The sequence below is a fragment of the Aquila chrysaetos genome, chromosome 1, assembly GCF_900496995.4.
Source record: "Aquila chrysaetos chrysaetos chromosome 1, bAquChr1.4, whole genome shotgun sequence".
NCBI classification, from domain to species: domain Eukaryota; kingdom Metazoa; phylum Chordata; class Aves; order Accipitriformes; family Accipitridae; genus Aquila; species Aquila chrysaetos.
In genome coordinates, this window is record NC_044004.1 from 2,110,404 (window position 1) to 2,138,377 (window position 27,974).

The window sequence follows — 27,974 nt, forward strand, 5'->3', positions numbered from 1 at the left end:
GTACCCCTGCGGCTTCCCCAAACCCATCGCCCTGTGGCACAGGACTTCTAACTTCTCGCTTCTCTGCTCCTTTCTGCCGGTTGCAACTTCACTGCAACGTAAAAGGAATTTCACAAGGGCACCACTTGGATGCGAAATACAAATAGACTGAAAATATAAATCTGTGGTATCCCTTGCCCACTCCTAAATCAGCCCACCACTTCATCTCTGTGCTTCTTGAACAGATGGGACCTTCTGGCAGTCTTTAAACCACTCAACAGCACTTTCCTCCATAACAAAGCAAACTAATTACTAGAGTGAGATGCTATTTTCCATCAATTTTCCTGCTATTTTTAAGGAATCAGCCAGCTTGGTGAGCTGATGTCTGATTAAGGATTTGCAGTGAAGCTATTTTGCCCTCAGAAGCTTAACGCAGCAGAATTAAATGCACGTCGGCATGAAGGTACAGAACATGCTAAATGAACTTCAGAAGGATTTTGCTCACCAAATACTTCTCTCACTCCATTTAGGCAACTATAGATGTGGACAGCCTGTCAATCACAGATGCAAAAATAATCACCTCTTAGCACTGGCTTCGCACGTTGGATCCCTAAACACAGCACAGCAAAGGCTGCTCTATGGACCAGCTCTACTAGGCAAATGCTCCGTTTTACAAGAGTGTTTTTCAAATCCTCTAAAAGCTTCCAAACCAATTTTTTTCCAACTTAAGGATAATTTTTTTCTAAGGCAACAATTTTCTTGTTGATCCCGTAGGTGTTTTGCTCAAGCCAAGCATTTGCTTGCTATGTTGTGTATGTGTTTTTCCGAAGAATCTACAAGCATTCACTTCATGCCTTTACCAACTTCAAGACACCTGGAAATCAATGTCAAAATTATAAACTTTCAGATTCTTCAGGAAAGCTTCTTCTAAAAATGGCTGCAGAGAACTACAGGACTTAGATTAATTAGATAACAAGACCTAAAAAAGCTGGAGTTACAGTAATACCAGTTCAGACACTTGGATGAGTCCCAGATATCCAGGGGAAAAAATTGAAAAAAATTGTGATATGCAGCACCTCCAAATGCACAAAAAGCTGCAGAGAAAAGCCAATGGATTTTGTAATAACCAAGCAAATTTAGTGGCAGATTTGCGATCCAGTGGGTATTTGTTGAGTAGGAAATAAACCAAAGCAGCTAGTTCCGCGTTGCCTAGCTGCAGACTGTAATATGAATAGTTTCCCTGCAGGTAAATCACTTTCTATTACTTCTAAGTACCCCAGGAAAAATACTAATTGAAAACACGGTTCTAATACTGTCCAGCTGGAAAACATTAGCTTAGGATGGAACTAGCTTGACACTGGCTGCCAATGGGCTATGCACAATGGAAAAGGAAATTAATCTCTTGCAGACAAGACATCCCATTTTCCACTTCTCCTTTGTAACCCTCAAATAAACTCGTTATTAACCAAAGGCTTTGATTCACGTGGGGAAAGAAAAAAATCAATGCATTTATGGTAACACAAGTCTGGATTTCTTGCATTAAAACGAAGGCTCTCAAATTTTGACACAGCGAATGGCAAAGTAACTGGAGAATGGCTTACGGTCCAACAACATAGCAACTCTTTTCTTGGCTAATAATTAAAGAACAGACGAAATACAAAGAAAAATGCAGTTTTACAATTCCGTATTGGCCCAGCCCATCTTCCTGCAGCTCTCTCCTGCTGAGAGCTTTTTTCCCATGCAGGTGCAAAACGGATGAGGAAAAAAACTGAAGCTGACCCCACAGATATTGAGACTGCTTTTCCACTTCTATTTAAATTCATTTATATGCAGCATCCAGCAGGCCAGACTATCTCAGAAGGGTCATTTCCCAAATTGCTCACAACCCACAAGCTTCCTGAGCCTCCTCTCCATGTGATTTCAACTTTGCTGAAACACTCCAGACTTTTAGGCCTACTTTTATCCACTATCCAAATTCTCCATGATGATAAAAAAAAAAACAAAACAACAAAAAAAACCCCCCTCAAAATCTAGTGACTCTTCTCGTCATGGAAAAGCATCCTCGTTCTGCACCCAGATCTTCCAGCAGATGAAGTTACCTGCTGGCACAACGGTCTATGTCCACGTTCCCTGCTTGGCTTTAGGTTACTGTACAAGGTTTGCACCATTTGCCTGAATCACACAGTCTCATTTATGCTTGAAGTTGATTAAGAAACATTTGTATGAGTTATCGGCACAGGGGACAATTAGCAGTTGGTAAGAATTTCTGGGTCTAAGAAAGGACATCTGTCCGCAGTCTTATTTATTATGCTTAAAACCGGCTTCTCCATCCGTTCTTGAGCAACTCAAGGAGGTCAGACAAGTGAGATATGGAAGATGACGGCAGACATGGGAAGGCAAGGAAGCTTAGCTGCGAGTGAGAAAAAGATGAAATCCTGTCTGTGGTGCTGTCTATGGAAGCACTTCAAAAGAGAAGAGTTCAACATTCCTATAATCAAAGAAGAGACGGAGAAGAAAACAAAAAGCAGAGAGGTATGGAGGAGAAAGCGAACAACAAAGCCCAAATGAAGAAGAAAAAAGCACTGCTGGCTGAACAAGAGGAGAAATGACACACTAATCAGAACATAAGAGATCCAAAGTTTACTATCTTCTCTGTAGTTTTTGAGTGCAGACAAACTTCTCGGAGAGATCAAAAAGTTCAGGACAGCTTTGTTCTGGCCTGATCCTACAGGAGAGGTGCTTTTAGTTAGCTTATTTCCAGAAAATAGAAAAAGGGGAAGGGAAATGCCCCCAGACAGACAGACTGCAACACAAAACTATCAGCAGCCAGGCTACAGCCTCACAAATCTGCCTCCAGCCCAATGGGAACATCAACACACATCGCATGACCTCTTCGAAGAAGCAACAAAAAAAAAAAAAAAAAAAAAAGAAAAGAAAAGAAAAGAAAAAAGGCTCATTCTAAATTGTTGAGCAACAATCCAGTTTTACAGGCGTGTATTTCAAAGTCACCAAGAACAGGGTAAATAACCAGAACAAATAATGGAACTAAGACAATATATTGAAAAGCTTCTTCTATGCAGTGTCCACCCAGAAAATGCTGCAGGACACCAATCAGGTGGAAAAAGTGTTACAACTTGCCGTGAAAGACTATATACACAGATAAATAAGGAAGAGCTAAAGCTATACAGGCAACCTTAATTGTGGCATTTCCTGATACTAAGGCCAAGACTTAAATATTATGACTCCCCAAACGGAAGTTCGGGGGTTAGATTGTTTTCATGTGCTTTACAATAATTTAAATACACATTTTTTTATAGAAAAGCATAACTTACTTTCTTGTCACAGTAACAGAAGGTGACAAACTTTGTGCCTGCACTAATGAAGACGACTTCCAAAAAACTGAAGTCTAAATAAAACAAAACAGCTACCTTAGGAAACAAAAATAATCAGTGTTCTCATGTTCTTGATTTTTTCTTTTTGTATACAGGTCTGCTAACCAAAGCATCACATCAAAAAGATCCTTTAATTCATTAGTCTCCTTTTAAATGTTTTTCCTAAAAATACAACATGTTGTGTCTAAGAACATGCCAGCCTGGTTTAAGACAATGATTTCTCCACACTCCTATTTGCGCATCACAAGACGTATTTGAACGTATATTTATAATCAGAAATATGTTAACACTATTACAGTACACAGACATGACTATATTCCTGTTTGCTTTGAGATATCACAGAAAAATGGTTTCTATTTGCAGCACCTATAGCCATTTCTAGCCAAATGTTCTACTGTGTAAAGCCGCGTTCTTCTCTATTTACAAGGCATAAAAACTAACAAGGCAAACAAAATCTCATACCCTACACACAGTATAACTTTTATCTAAACCAGCCCAAAAGTTGTAAATGCATACCTGGAGGGATAAAAGCAAACGAAAACGGTATCTGTTGGCCATCCCGGACTTACGGTTTCTTGCAGGTATATAACAAATAAAGAATTTGGGATTATTGCGTTAACCACAGTTTAAAACAAGCATCCATGATTAATTGCGGTAAGGATCATCCTAAAGCACCAGCTCTCACCTTTATGCTTCCCCCAATGAGATCTGGCGGCTCTTCATCTGTTTCTAAGGCAACGTTGATGGAGGCGAAGGGGCGACTTGCCATCTGTTGCATCTCACGGAGTAGTTGCTAATTTAATAAACAGAAAAATATTATCATCATATTGTTCCAACACAAAGATGAAAAAAACATGTATCTGAGAGGTTTTACCCAATACAAAGGGGTATCAATGAATATGGAAAAATAACCTCCTGGTGTTTTAACAGGCTTAAGAGTACAGACAGACTATTGTAAATATTCATGCTACTACAATTTAACGAGTTATTGCAAGTAAAGCTACACGCCCAGTCTTAGCCTGACTCGTTTGTGAGGGAAAACACATGTGCTTAAGTCTCCATAAAGCAGTTATTTACTTTTTAAGCTGTGTTACCCTAGTTGTTTGTCATCACCTGTCCAGGGCATGACAGGACTCCGTAGGATTTGTGGGAACCATTTTAAAATTAAACTAGCAGCAGTACATAACTACTGTAAGAAAGAATTAGATATTTTTTTATAACAGCACTAGCAAAATGCTGTCAGGCACCTATTGAATAATCATCTTTTTTTATTGTTTGTTTCTTTTCTGAATGCAGCAAATGTATCAAATGGCAAGCATGTCCTTGCTGCAATATGTTTTATTAAAACAGAAAACCTTTTCCTGGGTAAATCTCTGCAAGCCTTCATGACACAAGACATCTCTTTATTGTCCTCTTAAGCGCTTTTAAGCATTACGATGCAGCTCCCTTTTTTTAACACAAAAAAAGACACTTCCTATACGGCTGGGCTGGAAAGAGCATTTCAATTTCAGCTGAGCTACGGACACGCTTCTTTTTGGCTTCAGCAGCTAATCTCTAATCCTAACAGCAAGCTACACAACCTATATGTGGATGCAGAAGCCATAACCCTAATTCCCAGAAGCAATGGGTCTGATGTGACTCGGTGCCCCTATTTAATAAGGGAAGAGGCATACACTTTGTAAAGCGTGTAGAAAACCAGCAGTCTTACCCTTAAGTGCAGCAACTGCCTTAAACCACTTGTTGTATGCAGCTTTACGCATTTAGCATTACTACTTAGCTGCAGCAATACTAGTTATACTCTTATTTTATGTAAGATTGAGCCACTACCAAATGCCGTGTATAGTTCCCACCATCGCCACCCACATTTCCCCATTAAGTTTGGGCAATTTGACACTCCAAGCCCTAACTGACCATTTACAGCACTCAAAAAGTGCTAAAGAAAACAGCACAAAATGCAGCGTGCCCCAAATAACCCCCATCTAGCACAGCAGAGGAGGACACAGCACACAGGCAAAAGGAAGATGCTACTATCCAGCGTGCAACTCGTTTGGACAACGCTAATCACATAACCATTTTCTTGAACTCATAAACCTTCTCTGGTCTTTTCTTTGCCAAGTTATCTTTTAGTTTGGGTTTTTTTTTTTTGCGTAGAAAACTGGAAGATTGTCTCTGTGAGCTTGGGGTTCAGGCAAGGTAGCAGGAAGGCACGATGGGATCGATGCAACCAAGCTTGGGGGGTATATAAGCCTCTACGGCTCTCAGTTTAATAAAATTAATGTAAAATTTCACTGCCATAAAAGGCAAGTGGTAAAGTTTTGCTTACTCTCTGAAAGGGTGGGGGGGAAGCATTTTCGAGCAGATTGTAGATAGTCACAAAGCAAAAAACCCCAACGAATTCATACCAACAGAGCTGTACTAAGCATTTGCAAGCAAACTTGTGTCTAACTCACACTTGGGTGAAAGAATGCGAGGAGTTTTCGAATATTTAAAGCACACCAGCAGATTGCAGACTAAAGCAAGTGTGAAACAGATTGCTGGGTTGTTGTTCCTGCAATTGTCCCCTTCAGCTATCATAAAGCGCTTTGTTTAATGGCTATAAAATCAAAGAACAAGCTGTCCTGATGAAGACGTCCAAGAGACTTACAAACTAAAAGCTATTAGCTCTTTGAAGGAAGTTTAGTTTACTAAAGAAAATATGCAATTTGGCAACATGACTCCTATTGAAGTCAATAGTAGCTTCAAGAAATAAAACCCCGAGCAGCGCTGGAAAGGCAGAGATGTGCTACAACAGGAGCGGTGGGAAAAGGAATGCTGACAGCAGCGTTATTGTCTTCGTTTTCTGAACTGGCCAAGAAAAGCCATCGCCTTCAGGGTTGTCCCAAAGCCAGCTGACTCTCAGCATAACAGTGGCCAAACAGGTAAAACCAAAGGTCCAAGCTGCAACCAAAGCAGCAAATGCCTAAGGGAGAACGTCCTTTTCCTAACATCAGTTTCTGGTGTAGCACAAGTCATGTTACAAATTCCCCCCCACCCCCACCCCGCAAAATTAAGAATAAATTTGAGAAATAATTGTTCTGTAACCAGAATGTCACTCTTTTCCCCAGGGCACGCACTGTGCCTGTTTAATCTGTGCATGTATATATCCTTCGATATTTGTTTGGTGTGTCAAAATTTTAATTAAAAGATTTTATTATGTTGTAAGGGACAAATCGTGGCATTTCCCTAGCCAAGATGTTGAGCATGTCATTAGAAATCAGCAGCAGTTAACATCAAGATACCCCAGAACCAGGCTTACCCTCATTCCTAATGATTGGCTTTCTGAGATTTAAAATAATGAACCTCAATACTCTTTCAAGCAAACCTTTGGTTTCTAGATCACACAATTAATAGGACAACCTGGGAATATTTTAAATCACTTAGGTCTGAAGAGGATTTCAAAGGCAAAAGTGTTTGACAGGCTTACAATAAAAACACATCAAAAAGCGTGTATTGGAACACACCACTGGCCTTTAATATTTAAGTAACAGCAAACTGTGAGAACCTTCACAACTTCAATTTGCATTGATTTTTTGGGTTTTTCTTCCCCACTATCGGTAGAAAAACTCCGTCCAAGAAAACCGCAAGTTGAAACAATTGCAGAACGGGAAGTGTTGAAACAACGCCTGAAAGTTTTGGTGTCAACCAGATGCTAAGAGAATCTGACAATAAACAAACTCAACAGTCTACAGCGGAAGACAAAAAGAGCAAGGAGGCGGGAAGACCACCGAGGTTGCTCATCTCCTAGTGCCCAGGACTAGAGGTGCAGATCCAGGAGCGAACGGTGCAGAAATGCAGTGTTTCATAACAGTAATTCTTGAAATTCATACACGTTGAGTAATGGATAATCCAAAATGAATAGTGTGTTACTGATGGGAGAAGAACCGCCAGACGAACTGAGGAAAACCTTTTCATGCAGTAGCACAGGCTCTCACGCAAAAGAAAAACAGCTATTCAGGTTACCAGGTTAATTGACTAATATAACCTATGCTGTGTTTTCTGACAAGAAAAGGCTGAACATTTTATTCACGATAATAAAGCAGTCACCAGCCTCTGTATAACCATCCTGCTACCATCCATCTCAGCAATTGCCCCCTGCAGAGTCTCTCTCTTTATGAGCACAGGGCTACGGTACCTTTCGGGATGGGGCTCTGATATTTTCAGCCATGAAAGGATGCTGATTTTTCCAGAAGAAAGCCACGCATTTTGGATTTTATTTGCTCCTTATAAAGAAGGGCTTTAAAAAAAAAGCTAAGCAAAAACAGCTATCTAGAATCTGTAATGAACTCAAGTTTTTACATGAGTATTTCACTTCAGTTTTCAACAGAGATGAGAAGGAAAAAAGTAGAAAGTCAAAAACCATGGGTGTGCTAAGGGAACAACGGGCACGGATGAGCTTTCATCTTAAGGTAAAGTAAAAGCAAAGCAAGCAGGACCCCACAAGAAAGGGAGCAAAGTTATTTCCAGCAGACCGGACGTATTCAGGCAGGGAATCTGCAGAAATGTCTGGTACCATTACACCAGTCTATGGTCAAAGGAGGTAAACTTTAACAAGGGGAGCCAGAAAAGAGCAGTAGTCTTCTCAACGGGTTATTTCTCCAGGAAATTTGTAGATCTAATCCCTCAAGGTATTTCTGAAATGCAGATCTTTCTGGACCCATAGGTTGTTGTTTTTAGAAGTATAGCTACTCTGGGCATCCTCAGGAGATAACATTTCAGCTTTAGAGGAACTTTTCCTGAAGATATTTCAACAGAGCAAGCTCCACATTCCTTTACTTTGATGAGACAAGTACAATTAAAGGTCACCCTTTGAGGATTCGTATTACAACCTTCGAGGCTGCAATGAATTTGAGATGGTGCTCCAAAGCTAAGACTATGATCAACCTCCTGCTGAACTGGGTCTCTGCTGCTGTATTTCTGTACCACCATGGAAAAAAAATCAAGCTTCACTCTTGTTATGAACAAGCAAAATCACCAGCTGCGTTCTCCATGCTGTCCATAGCCAACTTTAAAAACCAGGAGACTCTGAAATCAGCTGTGTGTTTTGAACCACCACCCTGTCTGTATTGCAAAGATAAACTGGTCCAATGGGCCAAAAGCCAGAGACCTCACAAACAACTGAGAGTCCTAAGAGTAACAGCTCCAGTGTCACGGAAAGAGAAAGATAAAGAAGATAAGGAAACAAACCAATTTGTACCCTTGTTGTTTAAGACTTTTAGGAAAAACAAAGATTTTGGGGCAGAACAGAATATTTGGGGTTTTCCTGTATCAAGCCGAAACGTGGAGCTCTACCATGCAGAGCATAAAGATGTTCGTCTCTGATGTGGATTCAGCAACTCCGCTTGCTGTTCATCCCCCTGAAGCTAAACAAACAGAACAAAGTTGTCTCCTCCTTCCTGACCTGTCTTTTAAATAGCATTAATTCTGCAAAGTTATTCAAGTCTGTCAGTCCTCTTACATGTTCCCTCCGAGGCTCTGCACAACATATAGAACACACAACCCAAACAAATATCTAAAGGTCCCACTGCATGCATTGAACAACGGGTAACAAAATTCTCCCAGCAAGACTCATTAGCTCTGACTTGGCTGCTTGCTAACCAAAGTCACAGCGATTTTGTTGAGGTCAGAGGACCTCCTGTCCTCCCAGAACATACTGGGTAGAGTGGTTGCACTGGTATAGTGGCATTTCGAGCTTATCCCTGCACATCCTAAATTGCTGCAAGAGCTTCATTTGAATTCAGAAGGTGGCTCGTCCCATTTGTGCCCAAATACATATTTGCGTATGCACATAAACTATCAACTACCTATTTCCAGGCACGACTAACTTAGAAAACCTTGTCCGGAGAACTTGTCCCAGAGCTCTGCTGTAATGACATCTGCCAAAACTGCAGCTCTCAGGCTGCTGACAGCCGGCGTGGGAAGGGGACATCACCCTCCCGGGGTTCCCAAGGACCTTGGGAGAAGGTGTCCTTCCCCGTGGCGGTGGCAATGGCAGCAAGACGGAGCTGCGTGTCCGCGTGGCCAGCGTTGACGGGTGCTCAGGCATCACTGTGCGTTACTCTGAAGTAACATATACATCCTGGTGTGGGAACCTTTGCTTTACGTTATAGTTACTCTGTGACCTTGGGGGAAAGGGGACAAGACAATGGAGTTACCTACAAAATAAAGAGGGGCATCAGCCAAGAAATAAACGTACAAGATAAAAATATTGCACGAAGATGAGCCACATTGTCTCAGAAATAAGTGATTTAAAGCATTTAGCTACAATTACATTAACTACCATGTAAGTCAACAAACAAACAATTTTCTCTGACGCTTCCATCATCACTGAAAATTAAGTTTTGAAGCCCCTAGAGCAGTGCACATATTAATGTTAGCTAATTAGTTTTGTAACTGACTTTGCAGGCTATGTTGAAAGAGAGAGGAGAAGAGAATTAATGTTCAAATGTTTCTCAACAGGCATTTCCACACTTCAAAACTATAACAAACCAGAAAGCAAAGCTGCTGGGAAGCTGCCTCATGCTGAAATGACAGAAGATATTTAATTCAGGGCTGATTAAGATAAGTAAGTTATTCATCATAATCATGCCCAGTAGGGGGGCACAGAAAACCTGACCTTTAATAAGAATAAGGTATCATTTTTTAAAAGACCAGAAGCATGTAGTCCATGCAGACCAAAATATATACCAATACCAGATAATTACACAATAGCAGAGTGCACCTTTGATTGACTAGAGCTCTTCTAGCATAATTACACAACACTGCTTTTCTCCCTGATTTTTCCAAATAGCTAAATTAGATACCTGTGCCACTGATTCCTATCATCAGAGAGAGACCTAGGAGTCTGAAATGACAACAGCTTCAATATACATGCACTTGTGGGGTTTTTTAAATGAGGCTGACCTCTCCTAGAGCTAGACTTGATAGCCTAGCTTCACCATCGCAAACGCTGGCCAACGGTTCTTTTTTTTGGGATACACTAAAACCCACTTAACTCCCTAGCGGCAACACCACTAAAGACTACGTGAGAAGAGCTCAGTTGGATGCCAACACTGCGGATGCGATGGCCAACCTGATATGATGGTGTCCCGCACGGACATATTAAAGCTACAAATGGTCAGCTGTAACTGTCCATCTGCAAGTTCAACCTGAGATGAGCTCAATCAGGCACAGAAGTGACAGTAGCATGTTCAAACAAAAATGGACCATCAATCTCCCCCTAAGCTGGAATCTCTTGTCAACGTTACTATTTTGGGATATTTTTCCTTTTCAGGGCATCTCTTATTTCTGCTACAATTTCCTTCAATTGGTGACCAAAGCCACACAGATCACTGTAGAGAGCACGCAGCGTCTGTATTTTGGAAAAAGCCTGCAGGCACTATGAGTTGGTTCCCATTCATAGATTTTAAATTTAGGGATAGCGGAAAGTTACGATTATTTCATCTGACCTCTTGCATAGTACGAGCTACCAAATGGCACCGTGTGATTGACCTAGAAAAGATCATTCCAAAAGCACTCAAAATCTGAGAGCCAAGCTTCCAAAAAAAAAAAAAAAAAGTTGGCATTGCTACTCTTGCCATTAAAAAGAGGAGAAAAACAAAACAGCTTTTGACTTTTTTTACCCCCAGTTGCAGACACTGGGTGTTATGCCTTTGGCTGATCGTTTAGAAGACCCTCATCCCATCATGAATCTTCTATGATTCCTTTTCACAGACACTGACTCACATCATCAAATCTCAATATGTTCTTCCTTGGATAAAATGAGTAATTTGTGACGCTTTAGTCTCTCGCTTATCTTCCAGATAACAAATTAATCTTGCAGTGTTGTTCTGTACCATCTGTAACACCCAAGACATTGCTGAGATGAGTGGACACAGTACTCCAATAACCGGCTACACATAATACTAACACTATGCTCTTATTTTATTACTCTCCTTATAAATGCAGAAACTGGGAATTTACGTACGGTTATTAAATCACGACAGCCACCATCATTTCAGTCTATTGTCCAGGGAACAGGTATTCTGGGAAGTAAACCCACCTTACCTGTTTAAAAAAATACATACACAGGCTTACGTTTCACACTGTAATGAGACCACTGAGTATGCTAACCATGGAATCTAGACCTCCTTAGAAGTTATCTGCTTGCCACGATTTCTCACTCCTCCAATTCGTGTTTCCTCTACAAACTACACCAACAAGTTCGTATTTTTTTCTCAGCTGACAGACACCGAATAGGGCTGTTGGTGCTATCGAACAAGAAGGTCTACATGTCAAATGACTGCTGGGAGCTCAGAGAATACAGCAGCAAATTTCGGCACCAGCACATCTCATTTCTTACAAGCCCTCCAATGCACCTGGGACTGCTCAAATCTAGGGACATTTGTAGCCTGACCTTTTAATGTTCCCACATAAGGCTGATACCAGATCCTTCCAAACCACCACTGGAGACTCTAGACAGCGATGAAGACCCTGATTTACAGTTACAGTTCGAAAATATTCCAATCCTGAATCCTGTTCTTTGACAAAGGATGCCCTAAATCATGGTCTGAGAGAGAAGATATGAGATGAATGAAATACTAACAAGTGAGAGCAGGAAGGGGAAGAAAACGAAGGCAGGGCAATAAATAATACACAGCACGCATCCCTTGGAAAGTCTTTGCTGTAAAAATGAACCCAGAAATCCACCTGCCTAAATGGTATTCAGTGTTCACGGATCTTATAGCGGAGGATGCCAGTGAAAAAAGAAGCGCTGCTACATTTTGAATACACTTGGGAGAGAAAAAGGTTTCAGCAATGAGGTCAGGGAGGAGAAGGATAATCCCTGCAGTAAATCAATACAAAAAAACCCGTCCTGAATAAGTTGGGCAGTGCACAAGAGTAAAAACGTTCAGTCCTGGATAGTCTTGGCAAGAAAGGATGCAAAACGTAGACAATTTTATGTATGTTAAGGGTGCAGTTGAGCTCTAGACACCCAAATTTAGTTATCTCTGTACGTGCTTGGTGTTGATGCTCCGAACACATCCCGATGGGGCATGGAGAGTGATCCAGCTGACCCTCATGCAGACAGTCACACTGGGTCGGCCAAACCACTATCCACGCTCCATTTGCTGGAAACGTTAAGAGGAGCTATTTCTCCCTCAAAGTGTAGAAGATGAAGCAGACTGAAGATGAAGAGAATAGGATTTGGATGCTAAAATAAAAAAATTGGACAGAAAATTCACGACAGCAGATGAGCATATTAAATTTCTAATGCCACTCTCGTATTTTGTGCATTATTCTCTATTACCACCTTGATACATTTAACGTGTCATTTTCTAGAGACAAGACAGAAAGGTTTCCTATGCCTATTTCCTAATGTCATTCACCTCATCCTAAGCCTCCTATAAAAGCTGCCTTTTTATTTCCATTTTCCCTCTTTAAGATGTCTGAAGATACTTAAACTTGGTGCTCACTGGAGAGGGAATAAACACACAATTTACAACCCCATCTCCTCCATGCCTGATATGACACAAATTGTTCCCATTTTTACTTCAGGTCAAGTTTTATACTCCGCAAGTCCTGAACTTTTGCTCAGTGCTCCAGACTCATTTTCCTACAATTATACATTTGCTACGCCGTGTTTGCACACCCAAAAGGCCCTTTAGCCAGAAGGCTGAGGAACATCAGCACTGACATGTGCAAGCAGCTGGTCAGAGAGGAGTAGCTGTAGAAATGGAAAAAAAAAAAAATCAGGAGAATCGTACATATTTTACAAGATCCTGATGTAGACTCTGGATTTGTAGTACACTGCTTTCTTAGTAAGGAGTAATGCAAATTTAGTTTCAACCAAATGCTGCTGCTCTGTTCCATTAACGTGATACACCAAGCACAGCTGTACAACTTCTCCCAGCACATTTTCCAAGCAATACTGTCTGCATAATTTTGACTACTAGACCTTTCAACGCGCTCCCTTTTCTGTCCTATACATATCTCAGATTAAGCGTCAGCTATCTACTTTTCACTCCGCAGTGCGATAAGAAGTTAGGCGCTTGCAATGCTTATATTGGAAGCAGAAGTGATTGATAGCTGGGAATTACCTGCAGATTGCATTATATTTTACTTACTTTTGGGCTGAGATTAGAGAACAAGCGCAGAATTACTACAGCACAACCCACAGGAGACAGGCGACTGTAACTTGACTCCTTCTAAAAATATAGCCCAAACCAGAGGAGTATCTTCCTCCAAGGCTGCAGCATACATTAACTTAAACCTTACAATATGCTGCCTGAATCGGGTGTCCTGCCACTGCTGCTTAATCACCTTTCCTTCTGTCCTGCCTCTAAGTTGTAATACGGTGGGAGGAGGTGGTCTCCATCAACTGCGTCAGCATTTATAGAGGGGGGGGAGCGATAAAACAAAATCTGTTTTTCCCAGTCCAGCTTGCAAACTCTGTCACCCAAGACTCCTGTAAGGGTAATGGAGAAAACCAAAGAGAACAGCCACTTCCAAAGGAAGAATGGCAAATCTAAAAGTCACACGCTTCAAAGCCATCTTCAGAACAACAGATGGATAAACTTGAGTACACTTAAAACTTGCAGTATTGTATCAATCATTATTTTAACTACTAATGTTTAAAGGGAGCCTTGATAGGATTTACTGAGAGTCCGAATAAAAAAAAACCCTGCAAACTATAAAATCATCTTAGATAATATCAAAAAGTCAAAAAACCTTTTGGGCAGCCTTTTGTTTCCGGAGACTGTCTTTATTACTGTATCTAATAATGGCATGACAAATATTTAAAAGCGTTTCCTCAAGTTTTACAAGTATTTCTAACAAAAGAGGAATGGAATAGCAGAGATCTATGAACTACAAGATAGAGTCACTAGATGCCAAGAAGGAGCAAAACAAGTAACAGCAAAAGACAGGAATCTGCCAGGAAAAGAACACACCGATGAACTGCCCGTCAAATAGCCACACATGTAAACTGAGTTTAGACTAAAACATGGCAGTATGTTGCTAGTACTCCAGCTTTTTTCCTTAAAATATGCGTCAGACTGAAAGTAACTTAATTTATAGAGACATTTTTCATTAAGGCCACTGCTAAAATATTTTAACTGAGCTCCAAAGCACGGTATTTACTGCTCAGTCTATATTCCTCATACATTCCTAGATAACATTTAACCCCAGGAGCCAACAGGGAACGTTACGCTGACTCCAGCTTACTTTCTTGCCAAGAAAATGAGAAGGAAAAAACCAGCCACCCTAGTCAAAATTTATCTACCTTTAGAGAATATGGAAAAACCTCAAAGACTTAAATTATTTCAAAGATTAAGGGTTATCTGTTTGAAAACCACTGAGTATATTATGCATTTGAGTTCACTACTAAGAGTAAAAACATCTGAAGCAGAAAGAGGAAGAAGAGGAGAAGAGTTATCCGACATCATCCTGCTTTATTATTAGAAAGGAGATCCTTCAGATTAAATAAATTTATACTATTCCCACTACTGCACTGGAGTACAACCAGATACAGATATTCCAAAGATATGCAAGAAACAGGCACTTGCACAGAATTTCAGCACTGTAAAAATTAATCCCCAGAATACTCTTGATCAACTACTACATATGAATAAAATACCCTTGAATAGAACAGTTACACGGCTGGGTGCCTGCAACTGCCGAGAGCTTCATCCCAGCAGGACAGCTGGGAGGAAAATCTATGGGAATGGGCAGATTTCACCCTAAAATCCAAAAGCGGGGAGCAACACACCTCACTCTTTAGGAAAAGAAATCTGGTCTCGGGTGATGACATATAGACACTTACATATAGAAACTCACTTGAATAAAGTCTGGCTTCTCTCATTTTGCATACAAGTAAACAAATTGCACAAGACAAAGCTCCTAAAAATAATCCCAGGTGCAGGCCAGCTTAACCTCTGCTATATTTGTACATTATACAGGGCTCTGCTTTCCACGGTTTTAGTGCTTTCCACAGCAAGAAAACCGCAGGAACACGTGGTAGTCTGCCTTGCAGCACACAGGACTTGCTTCTCTACACGGCTCTACTATACGTTTCTGCATTTGTGCTTAAAAATGAGAAATAAGGACACATACTTTATGTTATTGAGAGGCAGCACATTGGCCATCCTACCTCGGTCACCCTGCGTGCTTTGGGTATAACATGAAATTAGCTTCAATAGAGAAGCAGGAAAAAAGGGTGGTGAAAAAAAAATAATCACCAAATGCAGCAAGTATAATAAACAAGGAGGAACTATAGTCTGGGGAGTATAAAGCACACATTTTTTTTACATGCTGCAAACACGAAAAAGTTGGGACGCTGGTATGGTCCATGGCTATGTGAAGAGGAGAAAGCTCTGGCACTAGAAGTTGCCTTTTTAAGTAGCACACTACAGCTTTCCAAATCGTGGGTGGCTTCTCCCACCCTTCTCTTATACTACTATGTTCCAGAGGAGAAAAAAAAAACCAACCAAAACCAACCACCCCAAAACATTTAGATAAGCTTTTAATTTGAAAATGGGTATTAGCCTGGTTTTTAACAGATTAAAGCAGGAGCTAATGTGGTTCAGAGGTTCAGCGCAGAAACTTCCTCTTTTGAAACAGATGTAAAGAATCTCCTAATTTGCGGTTTGTATTTACGCTTCTAGAAACCGAGTTCTGGGAACGCAGGACATTCACCCCTATTTTTTTGTGCTTCACAGAAACTGCAGCATCAGGATACTAAAATAGCATCATTTGTCACTGAAACTGTAATCGAAAGTACACTATTATAAATCCCCAAACAGAAGCATTTATAGATTAGTGGAGCTTATCCTTAACTGAAGGTTAATGCTATGCATATGTGAATAAATACAAGAGAGAACAACTATAAAAAAAGTCATTTAAGAGATAGCATTCAATTTTGTCATTTCAACCTCTCTTCGTCGTGATGCCCAGCAACTTTGTTTAATCTTCCAAACCACAGCTGCCACCAGGAGCAAAGACAGGAAACAACTGTAAAGGAAAAAAAATAAAAATAGTTTATTGTCCTTGTTCATAACATAACGGCAGCTGAAAAACTCTAGCAAATCAAAAAAAACTAGACTAAATGGTCATATAATACTTAGAGGTACTTTGACGGAAGATAATACAGCAGTGCAAAGTGTTTTCCACAGTTCAGTGCTCATGACACCTGGTAAGGAATGATGTACATCTATTTTCACAGAAAACTTGTTCCAAAGTTACCTATTTGACCTCCTTACACGACATCCACCGATTTTCACCAGGAAATCGGAACACTAAGGCCAAAAGATTTAATCAAATTGGAAAAGCTAGTATTGACTATCTTTGGCGATACTTAAAGTGAGAGGATAACCCAAAAAAGAAAAGCCTTGAAAAAAGCAGAGAAAATTGATTAAGTGTATAGTAGTTGGATCCTTTTTAACTGGTTGTTGCAGAACTATAGGCATTTCTTGATTTCCTCAAATCTATATTGCTTTCCCTAAATCTAAAGAGGAGAAAAGGATGAATAGATTTATCAGCTGCTAGGGAAAATGCAAAGAAGCAGATTTAACAAAAAGTAGTTACAATAATAATAATAATAATAATAAAAGCCGACTTTACTGACAGTTACGATCTTATCACACTGAATACTTAATAAGCAACTTCAAGGCAAGCAAGCTTCCTAAGATTAAAATTTTTCCGTTTGTACATCTGAACCCCAGTGAAAGCCTCTCTTATCAAGCACCGCACTGATGGGGAAGAGAAAATGTCGCCAAACCTCCTTCCCCATGCTCTAGCGTATATTTAAAGTGAGCACTTAAAGGAAGATTAACCAGAATAGATGACTTTTCCTAAAGTGCACTATTTACGCCGACCGCTGTGCTCTGTATGCTTGAACAGGGATTTCTGTTGAAGGGGGAACTGGCGTGCCCCTCTCCCTGCCTCTGGGCACGGCTCGGTTCTCGCCGTTCTGGGGCTCCCAATGGAGACCCACAGCCACACAGGAAAGACCACGGTGGGAGAAAGACCGTGACCGCTCAATACTCCCTCCCTTCGAAAACAAATCCAGCCCTGCTTCCAAAAATCAATCCTTTCTGCAGATGCCCAAATTTCTTATTTCCAAACAATGCTGTGGTTTCCACCGTGCTCTCCCATCCTACTCATACAAACGTCCACGACACCGATGATGACCTCATCTACTTGGACGTGAAGCCACTGTTGCACTGCCGACCGAAAAAACCCAGCTTATGATGATGGATAGCATCTCATCTCACCCCACCGGTTCCCCGCTGTTCCCTCTCTTCGTAAATGCCGTGCCGTTTGCCTTATACGAGCTGCGAGGGGCCGCAGATTTTGTCCTTCAAGCACTACTTCAGCAACTGGGAATCCTACTTTACAGCGGCAAATTCTTTAGCAGAGAGTAATGCAAAGACGTGGAAATATTTATCGTTAAGAAAAGGACAGACAGCAGGAACCATTCCCCGAGATGCAGAAGGACGAGAGCCTGTTCCTGATTACATATCACTATCCATAGCCTATATATTATGAAAACTGGTGTGATCGAGCACCAAACAGTCAAGGAGCAGCCATTAGGCAATGTGATTATATTTTTCAAGCTTAGATATGTACAGAAATATGTTCTACTATCATATAGTATACGATATTAAAAAATTGGCACTTGTGTGACTTCAGCATTAAAACGTCTGCACAGCTTTTAAAGACTCCTACGGTGCCTATTTTTTTATAAATTTAAGCAGGATCATGGAAAGATTTGTTTGGCCTTTTTCATTTTAAGAGGTATGTATTCCAAATCACTTCCCCCACATTTTCTCTAAATGTTAAAATCTGACATCATTTCACTGTAAAAGCCTGGCCATTTTTCTGCAAACACAAACAGTTTAGACAAGCCCTTTTAACGGCTATTTCATTTTCCTTTTTGAGAGGTACTGGTTTATTACTGACTTTCGCAGTAAAAAACAATGTGCCCCCATTAACTAGTAAAGCGTATACATTAAAACTTCAATTGCTATTTTGGTAAAGAAGCTAACATGCATTATTGATGATTAAGGATTTCATACCTTCAGCTTTCCCTTTCTTTCCCGAAGCTCCCTGCCACTGTATTAAGCACAATAGCAGACGGTTCGTACCACCTGGGAACAGTATTTCTCTCCTGGACAAGGTCACGTTTGGACTAGATGGATTTTCACTTTTGCCACACCTGAACAGGCGCAAGTGAATGATGGACTAGCAAAATTTTCGAGTGCCCACATTTATCTTGGGACTCCTGTTAGCTCCCCACGGCATGAATGCCACCACACTTACTCATTGGCTTTGGTAAGCTTTTTTTTCTTCTTTAAGCTCCCTTTTCCTCAAAGAAACCTAAAGTCTTTCTAAGGTGCAACGTTTGCTTTATCTCTGAGGCCCAAGGAGGACAGCGCTCCCTGAAGAGAAAAAAAAAATCCAAAACGTATTCATGCAAAACCAGCACAGCTAAGACCATGAGCTAAATCTTTGGTCTGCTTTGTTTTCAGTAACATTTTAACATCAATGTACAAACGGAGGGTGGAAATAAAACAAAATCTTCAAGGCAGCAGGGAAAACTGTTCCTGGCTCCACATATAATTCAACCATGAAAACAACAATATTCAAAACATCTGCAGGAGTCCCTAGGACAGGCTGCCAAAGCACAACGCCTGCCAGGCAATCGTGTTCACGTCGTGACTCCAGCGAGAAGTCTCATCTCAGGATAAAGCATTTTCGATGCAGCTTAGGGGCAATGCCTACTGCCACGGCTTGTCCGAGTCTACCTCCTCGATACCCCTTTATTTGGGGAAAGAAGATGGACGTCCAAAGGGCAGAGGAAAAAGGTCAGGTGCTTCTTCAATCTCCAGCACCTCTGTGTTATAAAGACCCATTTCAGAGAAATTTACCTTCAGGAGGTGTTTCTCGAGAGGTCAGGCATACAGATGAAGCTGTTTTGTGCCATGGACAACCAGCAAAGTGAATGAGATCTCCACCTTTCTGTAGGTGACCCTTAATTCACATGTGTCTGAACAGACAGCACCAGAAACATACACCCCGAACCAAAGATACATGTCAAAACATGCCAAACTCCTATGAGGATGGCTCCTTTTTAGGAAAAATGTGACCTCAGCGAGTTGTGAACGCCAGGGATGGACCTCTTATTTTCGGTTGATTTGAACACGGCATCTCCCTACGTATTCATTTACTCCCTTGGAGAAGAAAGCTAGAGTGGTTCACCTTGATCCTTATATTAAATCCCCTTTCCAAAATGCAACATTGCACAAGATTGTATGTGCCACAGTCTTTCACGGGTTTCTCTTGCCTGTCTCACTTCTGGCACCGCAGCCAAGACTTTCTGAAGAAAGCACAGAGAGGAATTAACAATTAAGGGCTAATAAAAACTCCTTCTAAAACACTCACCACAGTACCCTGTATTTCAGAGCAACAGCACCATACATCTTTGTACCGTCACAAGGAGGCAGCAAATACCCACAAAAGCTATAAAATCACTAAGGAAATATATTTTCCCCCTTGCACTACCTTCCCTTGGCAGCACTCGGGGAGGAATAAAAGGCAGCGCTTGCTTGCTGGGCTGCAGTCCATCACCTGCTGGAAGAGCCCTGGGGGTAGAGCGAAGTCAAGATCTATCTGCTGGGTTTACTCAGCCTAAACCATCCTGAAATAAGTTAAAAAGACCTATCCTCACATCAGTAGCTTTAAAGAAGCTTTTTTTTTTTCCATACCTTCTCTTGGAAAGCAACTGTGTAAATATGGAAGCAGTGGAAAGAAACAGCTGCGTGGAACGAGAGCCGTGTTGGAAAATGATTTGGAGTAAATGTCTGCGGTTAGCAGAGTCCTGGTCAAATGTCACGCTCTGCCCTGCTTTCTCCCGAACAGCCTCAGCGATCTTTCTGCCAGCTATGAATATCCACCCGTTTCCAAATGGCTTTAAAAATAAACCTTCGGTGCAGGACTTGCTTTACCTTCTCCTTCTGTTTTTTTCTCCTCCAAAAATAATAGCCCACCAAGAGCCTCCTTCATCCTCAAAATCCACACTGTTCATTCAAGTCTCCCCTCTACACCTCCCCCCATCTCAAACAACGCTTTTGTATCATTTTTCCTCATTTAGCTCTCTGAAAAGAAGGTAGAGGGGACAGAAATGTTCTCGGGCTTGTAACATCCCAGCGCAGTCTTGCAAATGTCACGTACAGGCGAAGCAGCACATCCAGTAGCTGTACATGAACTATCAGCTGCTGGATCTCCATTTTCCTAAGGCCAGCGATGAGTCCAGTTTGAGAGCAGTTCAATTTTTCCAAGAGAAAAAGAGGAAACCAGACGACTCAGACGTGAAACCAGACGTGAAGGAAAAAGAGCCACCTGGAGACTTCTAACACCCCTGGAGAGTTTTTCACCCCAGGGAAATTTGAACACGACTCCTCACTGGGGTCAGGTTCTACCAAGCACAGCTTTCGTTGGCCTATACAAGTTATAAAAGTTTATACTTATGCAGCATAAATCTTGCAAAACAGGGAGAAGTTACATTTACATTTTATGGACAATATTCTATTTGATAAATAGCTTAATTAAGTAATTCTTAATTATTTACTAGATTATCTAAGTACAATAAATGAGCAACACGGTTGTAAGTAATCTCCCCTCAGCTGGCCTTAACACATGCATTAACAGTTAGCTCATAAGCCTTCGGCGCTCTTTATACCACAGGGTATTCCCACCCTGACACAAAAATCTGAACTTAAAACACCTTGTCTGGTTTTATTCTGTACTCTAAGCTCCTTTTCATAGCAGAAAGGATATCCTCTCCGCTCGAGGTATCCTTAAAGCTCTTCAAGCAAGTACACTTTCATTTTTAAATGGCTGGAAAACTTCATCAGCACTTTGATATGATGCATTCTCACGAGGAGAGAAGAAAATCCATCTGGCGTATTAGGGCCCAATTATTAAACTCTCCTACAATGTTTATCAACATCAGAATTGCTAGTAAAAAATGGCAGTTTTAAATGCCAAAATATACAGCAGCTTCAATACTAATATGCTTTAACATATATAGGTCACTTAATAATTTCAGAAAGCACTGCAATGATTACTAGAAACACATCCCAAATTATTTTGATGAATTGGAAGCTATTTAAGTGCTATTTAAAAGTACATTTTAATATGCTGGAGAGTTATAGGACACATTTTTAAGTACTCGATGCATTAAACCTCAAAATAATTGGAACAAGGACATAATGCTGAAGCAGTGCACTGGGTTTGCACAGTTGGCCTTTGCCAAAGAGCTATCTGCAGCCAACAGCAAACCAACAGATCTGATCTACAGATTAATGACCTTATCTTTCCACTGAAGATGGCACCGAGGTTTAACAAGCCACAACCCATCTTGTTTGCGGCAGGTGGTACTATTTTTCTTTTGTGTCCGTTTTAAAAATCTACCTACTGGCTAGCACAACCAATCTGACACCCTGTAAAACGGTGGCAGCTTCCATAAACACAAGATCAGTCTAACTAGAGGTTTGAGGTCTTTTGGGAAAGCAGCTATTAATGTGTGTGTGTGTTTGGGGTTTTTTTTATTTGTTTTTATTTTGCTTTTTAGGGTTCAGATTTGCAAGTCCTTCTGTGCTATCACAAAAGGCGTAACATCAAATAAAGGGAAGAAGTCGTCTTGCAGGTCTAGAAGATAGAGCTTTAAGTAAACACAGCAAAAATCATGGGACACGTGATGAAACTGGAATGGAAATCAGCATTATTTTGACCTGTAATTTGAAGGTTTTTCCCTCATACTATTTTCAGGCAGGAGAACAAGCTACTCCGAAGGCAGGGACATCCGAGCAGGCTGTAGCTGTGAGCGGGCCCAGGGACCAAGCATGGCGTTGGCCCAGTAGACTCCTTCCATTGCCAGTTCTCCTCTTCTGTAGTCTCTGCACTAACCTGGTCATCTTGTCAAGTCAACTCATGAGAAATACTCAAATGAGTTACAGCGGGTGATCCGTGAAGAGCTATATGGCTCACCCTAAAGTGGACACCTACGTCTGGTAACTGAACCGCTCTTTGGTGTCCATCACCTCCACTGACTAGGAGAAGAAATCCGACAACACACACAGAAACCTAAATTAAGGTATCAAAGCTATAAACTAAATCCCACTCAAAAAAGGTTTAAAAACCCAAAGTGCTTGTATCACACCCCAAACCACTATGTTGTCACAGGAGACTTTAGAGGCCAAAAGCATAAATGAGCAGAGATAACGATGGGACTAATTAATGGAGGAGAGACCAAATGGCCTCACTGCTCTGGTCCACATGTGACCATTGTGGAGGGTGAAGTAAGGAGTGATGAGGACAACATGGAAAGAAGGAAGTCATGGATGCTGAAACTGTCAAAACTTCATCTTGTTAGAACTAGTGTGAAGATATTCCCAAGCTCTTCCTTTTCCTCAAAAAAAAATAAGGGGGGGGGTCAAGGAGGCAATTCAGACTGTATTTTAGGCACATATTTAGTACTGCCATTTATGCTGCAGTAAGAAATTATTTAATAAGCAAAAAGAGTAAATAAAATATCTGCAGCACAGCTCCAGATTTGAATTATTGCAACAGGCCATTCCCATTTACTGAAAACACTGGGCAAATGCTTACAGCCAGGAAAAATAATATACAGCACATTAAACCATCTGCCTGACTGTTGTACAGAGACAAATACCACTCCCTCTAAAGTCTTCCTGAGGAACAAGTCCAATTATTTGCACCAAACTAAAATTACACTCTCTGATATTCAGACCATAGTAGAGGCACATGAGGTTTCATATGCCACCATGAAAACACAAAACCGGCAACTTTTGTTCTGTTTGTGAAATACACCCATTTCTCTAACAATCACTGTAAGATTACGACGGGACTAGAGAGAGTCAGCGTTGAACACCGCTAGAAGGATGTTTCGAGGGCAGATATATAAGATGAGACATACAGCAGTCAAGAAATGGGGTGAACTGTGCACGTGAGGTCACAGAAGTGCAGTAGAAGACATTAGAGGTCTATGGTAAATCAGTGTAACAAAGCTTATAGAACAGAATTGTAGAATCATAGAATGGTTTGGGTTGGAAGGGATCTTTTAAGGTCATCTAGTCCAACCCCCCTGCCATGGGCAGGGACATCTTCAACTCGATCAGGTTGCTCCGAGCCCCGTCCAGCCTGACCTTGGATGTTTCCAGGGATGGGGCATCGACCACCTCTCTGGACAACATGTGCCAGTGCCTCACCACCCTCATCGTAAAACATTTCTTCCTTATATCTAGTCCAAATCTACCCTGTTTTAGTTTAAAACCATTACCCCTTGTCCTATTGCTACAGGCCCTACTAAAAAGTCTGTCTCCATCTTTCTTGTAAGCCCCCTTTAAGTACTGGAAGGCCGCAATAAGGTTTCCCCGGAACCTTCTCCAGGCTGAAGGTGATTATAGTTAACAAAGCCTCAGAGAAAAATGGATTATACCCATTCACACTCTCACACCCACAAATGCCAAATGTATTGGCCAGCTGGTTTGGCCAACATCACTTGCAGCCCGCACAGAGGACAAGGGATGCTGGTTGTCAGGTCCTCACCACACCTCCTAGTCTCTTTCCTAAAGACAGCAAACCTGGTTTATAGGGTTTATAGGTCTTTTATACCCTGTAAGGCTCAACAGCATCCTTGGCAGGACCATTTGGCTTCAGTTTTGTCCACTTCACGCTTCTGATCTTTTAGGCAAGTCTGTTGGTCAATACCTCCATCTCCTCATTTTGAGTTTCTTAGGGCTGCTGCACTCGGAAAAGGAACGGCAGCGGTGACGTGCTGTGACCTTGCTGCCAGCTTCCTAGTTTTGGAGCAAGAGGTCTCCTCCTGACTAGTTGCAGGGCTACCAGCATGATCCTCGACTGCTTTACAGCCAACTGTGTCACCAGTTTGAATACAAGCCATGCTTTCAACTCTTGCTCTGCTGTTTCTTACACATCCTTATTTCATTCGAACCATTCTTAATAGGCCTCTTATAAATCTCTACAGAACTGGCCAATAAAGCAGAGAAGCACAGAAGAAATACAGGTGCACTTTTTTTTAAAAAATAGAAGAAAGGAAAAGGATTATTGGTGAGCACTATGAGTTTAGAAGGCCAAATATTCAAAATATTTATTATTTCCACATCATCTGTATGCAAAAGTACACTGGTGAGAAATACATATTACAGATAGGTGTGGTGGCATGCATAGATTTTTTGGAAGACAAGGAAGCACAGATGCTAATAAAGATGTTTACTAGATACTGTCAAAATAGCTCAAACTACCTGCTGAAAGACAACAGCAAGATCTGTAAATTGAAGAGCTATGTTATGAAAAGCAGAGGAGGAAACAGAAAAAAAACCGCAGTTTGCTTGCAATTCATTTAGCTTTGCAAAGGTTAACAACGGTTAGAATATCATTTCTCCCATGGCTCCAATTATAATTCAATATTAATGACCCCGTAACTTCACTGTTCTACCCAACCTTTACCCACTGACATTTTCTTAGCTTAAAATAAAACGTTAACGCGTTGCAAAATAAAATAAAGGTAACATACAGCCACGCACCTGACTTCATGCTGAACACCGACTCCAGAAAGAGCTCCGAAAGTCTAACAGCACCTCGAAATGTGAGGCGCACCCCCCTCTGACCCACAGTAGCCCAGCTCTTAAATGAAATGGAAATCAAATCCAGCAGTCACGTCTCGTACTGCTCCGCGCTGCCTGAGGTTGTTTAAATGCACGGCCAGGTTCCTGGCTTCTCTGGAACGTCGTGCGCCTCATATAGTCAGTCCAGCCTGTGATACCCCATAAATTCAGCAGTGCTGGAGTCTGGCAACCCAGCTTGCACTCCAGTGCCCGTTGGAGGGACTGACTTGACCTAAATCATCACCAGCGTCAGCAGGGAAACTGAAAATCTAAAGCCCGTTTCCCTGTACGGTTCTGCGTGCAGCTCAAGGCACAGCTGTGTCTTCCAGCAGCAGGGCAGAAGCCCATGTTGAGGATGGGGTTACAATGAAATGGAGAAGGTGCCTTCTAGAAGATGGAAACGTGCCACAACGTCACCAGCACACAAAAATTTCCAAAATTGCCTGCAGAATGGCAAAATGAAACAAGACCCTTGAACGTGCTAGCAGAAAGCCATTCTAAACATCCATTTGCCAGAACAAGGTCTCTTTTTGTGTCCAGCACGCTCAAAGAATCGATAAGTATCTCAGTTTTCGAGTCGGAGGTGGCCTGTATCTCAAAGGTGGTTTTACCAACTGTCTTTAGGCTTTGCAGAAAGCATTTTCATTGCTTCTACTTAGTGTGCAAATTTTCAGCCAACTGTATCTCATTAACATCACAGGGGGCTATCAGATATTACTTATTTATGGTCTAACTTGGATTCAACTGTAATTATGAAATGCACCCTCGAGCATTAAAAATGCAAGTGTTTCAATAGCTTCCCCTACAAAGAGAAGAGATGAATCATGCTGTTCTAATACACTGGTTATTTAGCGAGTTATAGTGACTGTAAAATATACTGGGAGAGGAACTTAGCAGTAGTTACAGTTAAAGAATTGAAGAATTTTTAATGCATTATAAATGCTTAGTTGGAAAACACCAATAAACTGTCTTCTCCCAAATACACATGTTCTTATTCCTCTGGCACATTAGGATGTTAAATAATATTGCAACATTACTTCTCCAGGAGATGCATGCGATAGCAGGGAGGGAGGGAAGGAAAATCACTGTTGACTATCTTCCATCTGCCTAACTTCTGGACATGTATTTTCGGCTACATGTGCTCACTGAGATACATAATGCACCTATCTTCTGCTTCAAACTGTGATTCTCTCCCAGTAATGGAACTAGAGAAATCACTCATATTGAAGAGTTTTGAACTCTCATCCGCAGGTGGGTCTGGGTCTGTAAAGAACTAACGGATAGTTTTTAAAGCGAGGATTGATCTCATGCCATTAAAACTAAGGAACCAACTGCTCCTCTCTTCATTCTCCTTATAAGTAATTAGCCTGCCACAAAGATTTTTATGGAAGACCTTGACTGTGATGGATTCAGCAGAACAAATGCTGAAGTCTGATCCAGGAGTAAACACTTACTCCACACCAATGGAAGCAAGGTGGTGCTTTAAGCCTGCTTTTTTACCTGGGATTGCATTAAAGCACACTCCACTCTGTAAAAGCTATGTACTAAAAAAAAATAATGATATAAACCACTTGTCTGAAGGACCCATCTGGAGCTCCTTGCTTTAATTAAATTTAGCATGAAATCTAAAGCAAGATATTATTCCCACTGCTCATTTTAAAGTGGGCATAATATTGCCTACTTTAAAACAGGTTGTAAGATCTGGAGTACTGTTTACTCCATGTATATCCCTCCTGGGGGAGTTCTCCTTATTGATCAAGTATTGGTTTATATTTGTGGAATATTAACAGTTCCTAAAATAGAGGGTAACACATTAGATTTTGAAACCTTAAAAGAGATGGCCTGCTATGCTTTGGGAAACATTTAACCTCTTTGTTAGGGTGAGACTTTTTTGGAGGATGAAAGAAGAAACGAGTATTGAAATGGCTTCTGTTGTTTCCAACTCCTAGGGAATCATTAATTCACTTCACACTAAGAAATGAACTCTGCCAAGCAGTTCACGAAGGACAGAAGGCTATTTGGCTTCAATTGTGTTGAAACGTATGTTTGCACTTAACTTGACAGATTTTCAGAGTTCAGTTTAAAACCAAAAGGTGCCACCTTAAAGAGTTTGAAATTAGTCCATGCTTAACTCTTTGCAAAATCACTTCCTTAATTTATGATTCATGTCTGACTATGTGTGAATGTCTGCAATTTCTGTAAGTCATACATTATTTGTGTGATGTAGTAACTCAGATGATGTCTTCTATGCCATTTTAAAAGTAACTTCTCCATTTCAAAAAGCCTCCCCCACCCCCAGTCTCCCTTTCCCTGCATGCACAGGACAAGAGGGATTTGCAAAGATGGGCAGACAGTTTTCTTGACATATGTCCTAATTAAATACTTCAAACATAGCAGAGATTTCCATTTTTTAGGCTGTGATGTTAAGCAGCATGTTCAATTAAAAAAAAAAACAAACAACAAAAACCCAAACACTATACTGAAAAACAAAACCCAAAGATCTTTCCTAAAGAAGAAACATTTAGGTGTCTTAAATGAAAAGTACCTGAAAAATGTCACAAAGAACTGTACCAGGTCCATAAAGTTGCTGTGTTGTGAGAATGCAATCTGCAAAAGAAAAGCAAATGCTTTCTATTACTTACTGAAAAGAAAATTCATGTTTAAGATGCATTGCTGCTGGGATCAACAAATTACAATGAAATACGTCTTCAGTCAATTAACATTTTTGAACACTGTTTTGAAAAAGCACTGAAATATTCTGAGGCAAAAGAAAACAAACTATTAACTTCACATGATTTTGAAATCATATATCCGAAAAATGAATCTAAACAGGTAACATCTCTCCCAACAATATTCAAGGAATAGTCTTCAGTGCACA

General features: G+C 40.9%; 1 protein-coding gene across 2 annotated transcripts in view; it reads right to left on the minus strand.

Moving 5' to 3' along the window:
- ATRN (attractin) overlaps positions 1 to 27,974 on the minus strand; it is a 154,940-nt gene that overhangs the window by 16,101 nt on the left and 110,865 nt on the right. The window contains exons 25-27 of one of the 2 annotated variants that reach the window (XM_030041414.2): positions 27,642 to 27,703; positions 16,319 to 16,397; positions 4,057 to 4,164 (exon numbers count right to left, since the gene is read on the minus strand). In XM_030041414.2, the coding sequence (XP_029897274.1) occupies positions 4,057 to 4,164; positions 16,319 to 16,397; positions 27,642 to 27,703 (249 nt within the window). Of the gene's footprint in view, positions 1 to 4,056; positions 4,165 to 16,318; positions 16,398 to 27,641; positions 27,704 to 27,974 lie in introns of those variants that run through there. The other variant, XM_041126062.1, reaches the window with a different exon arrangement.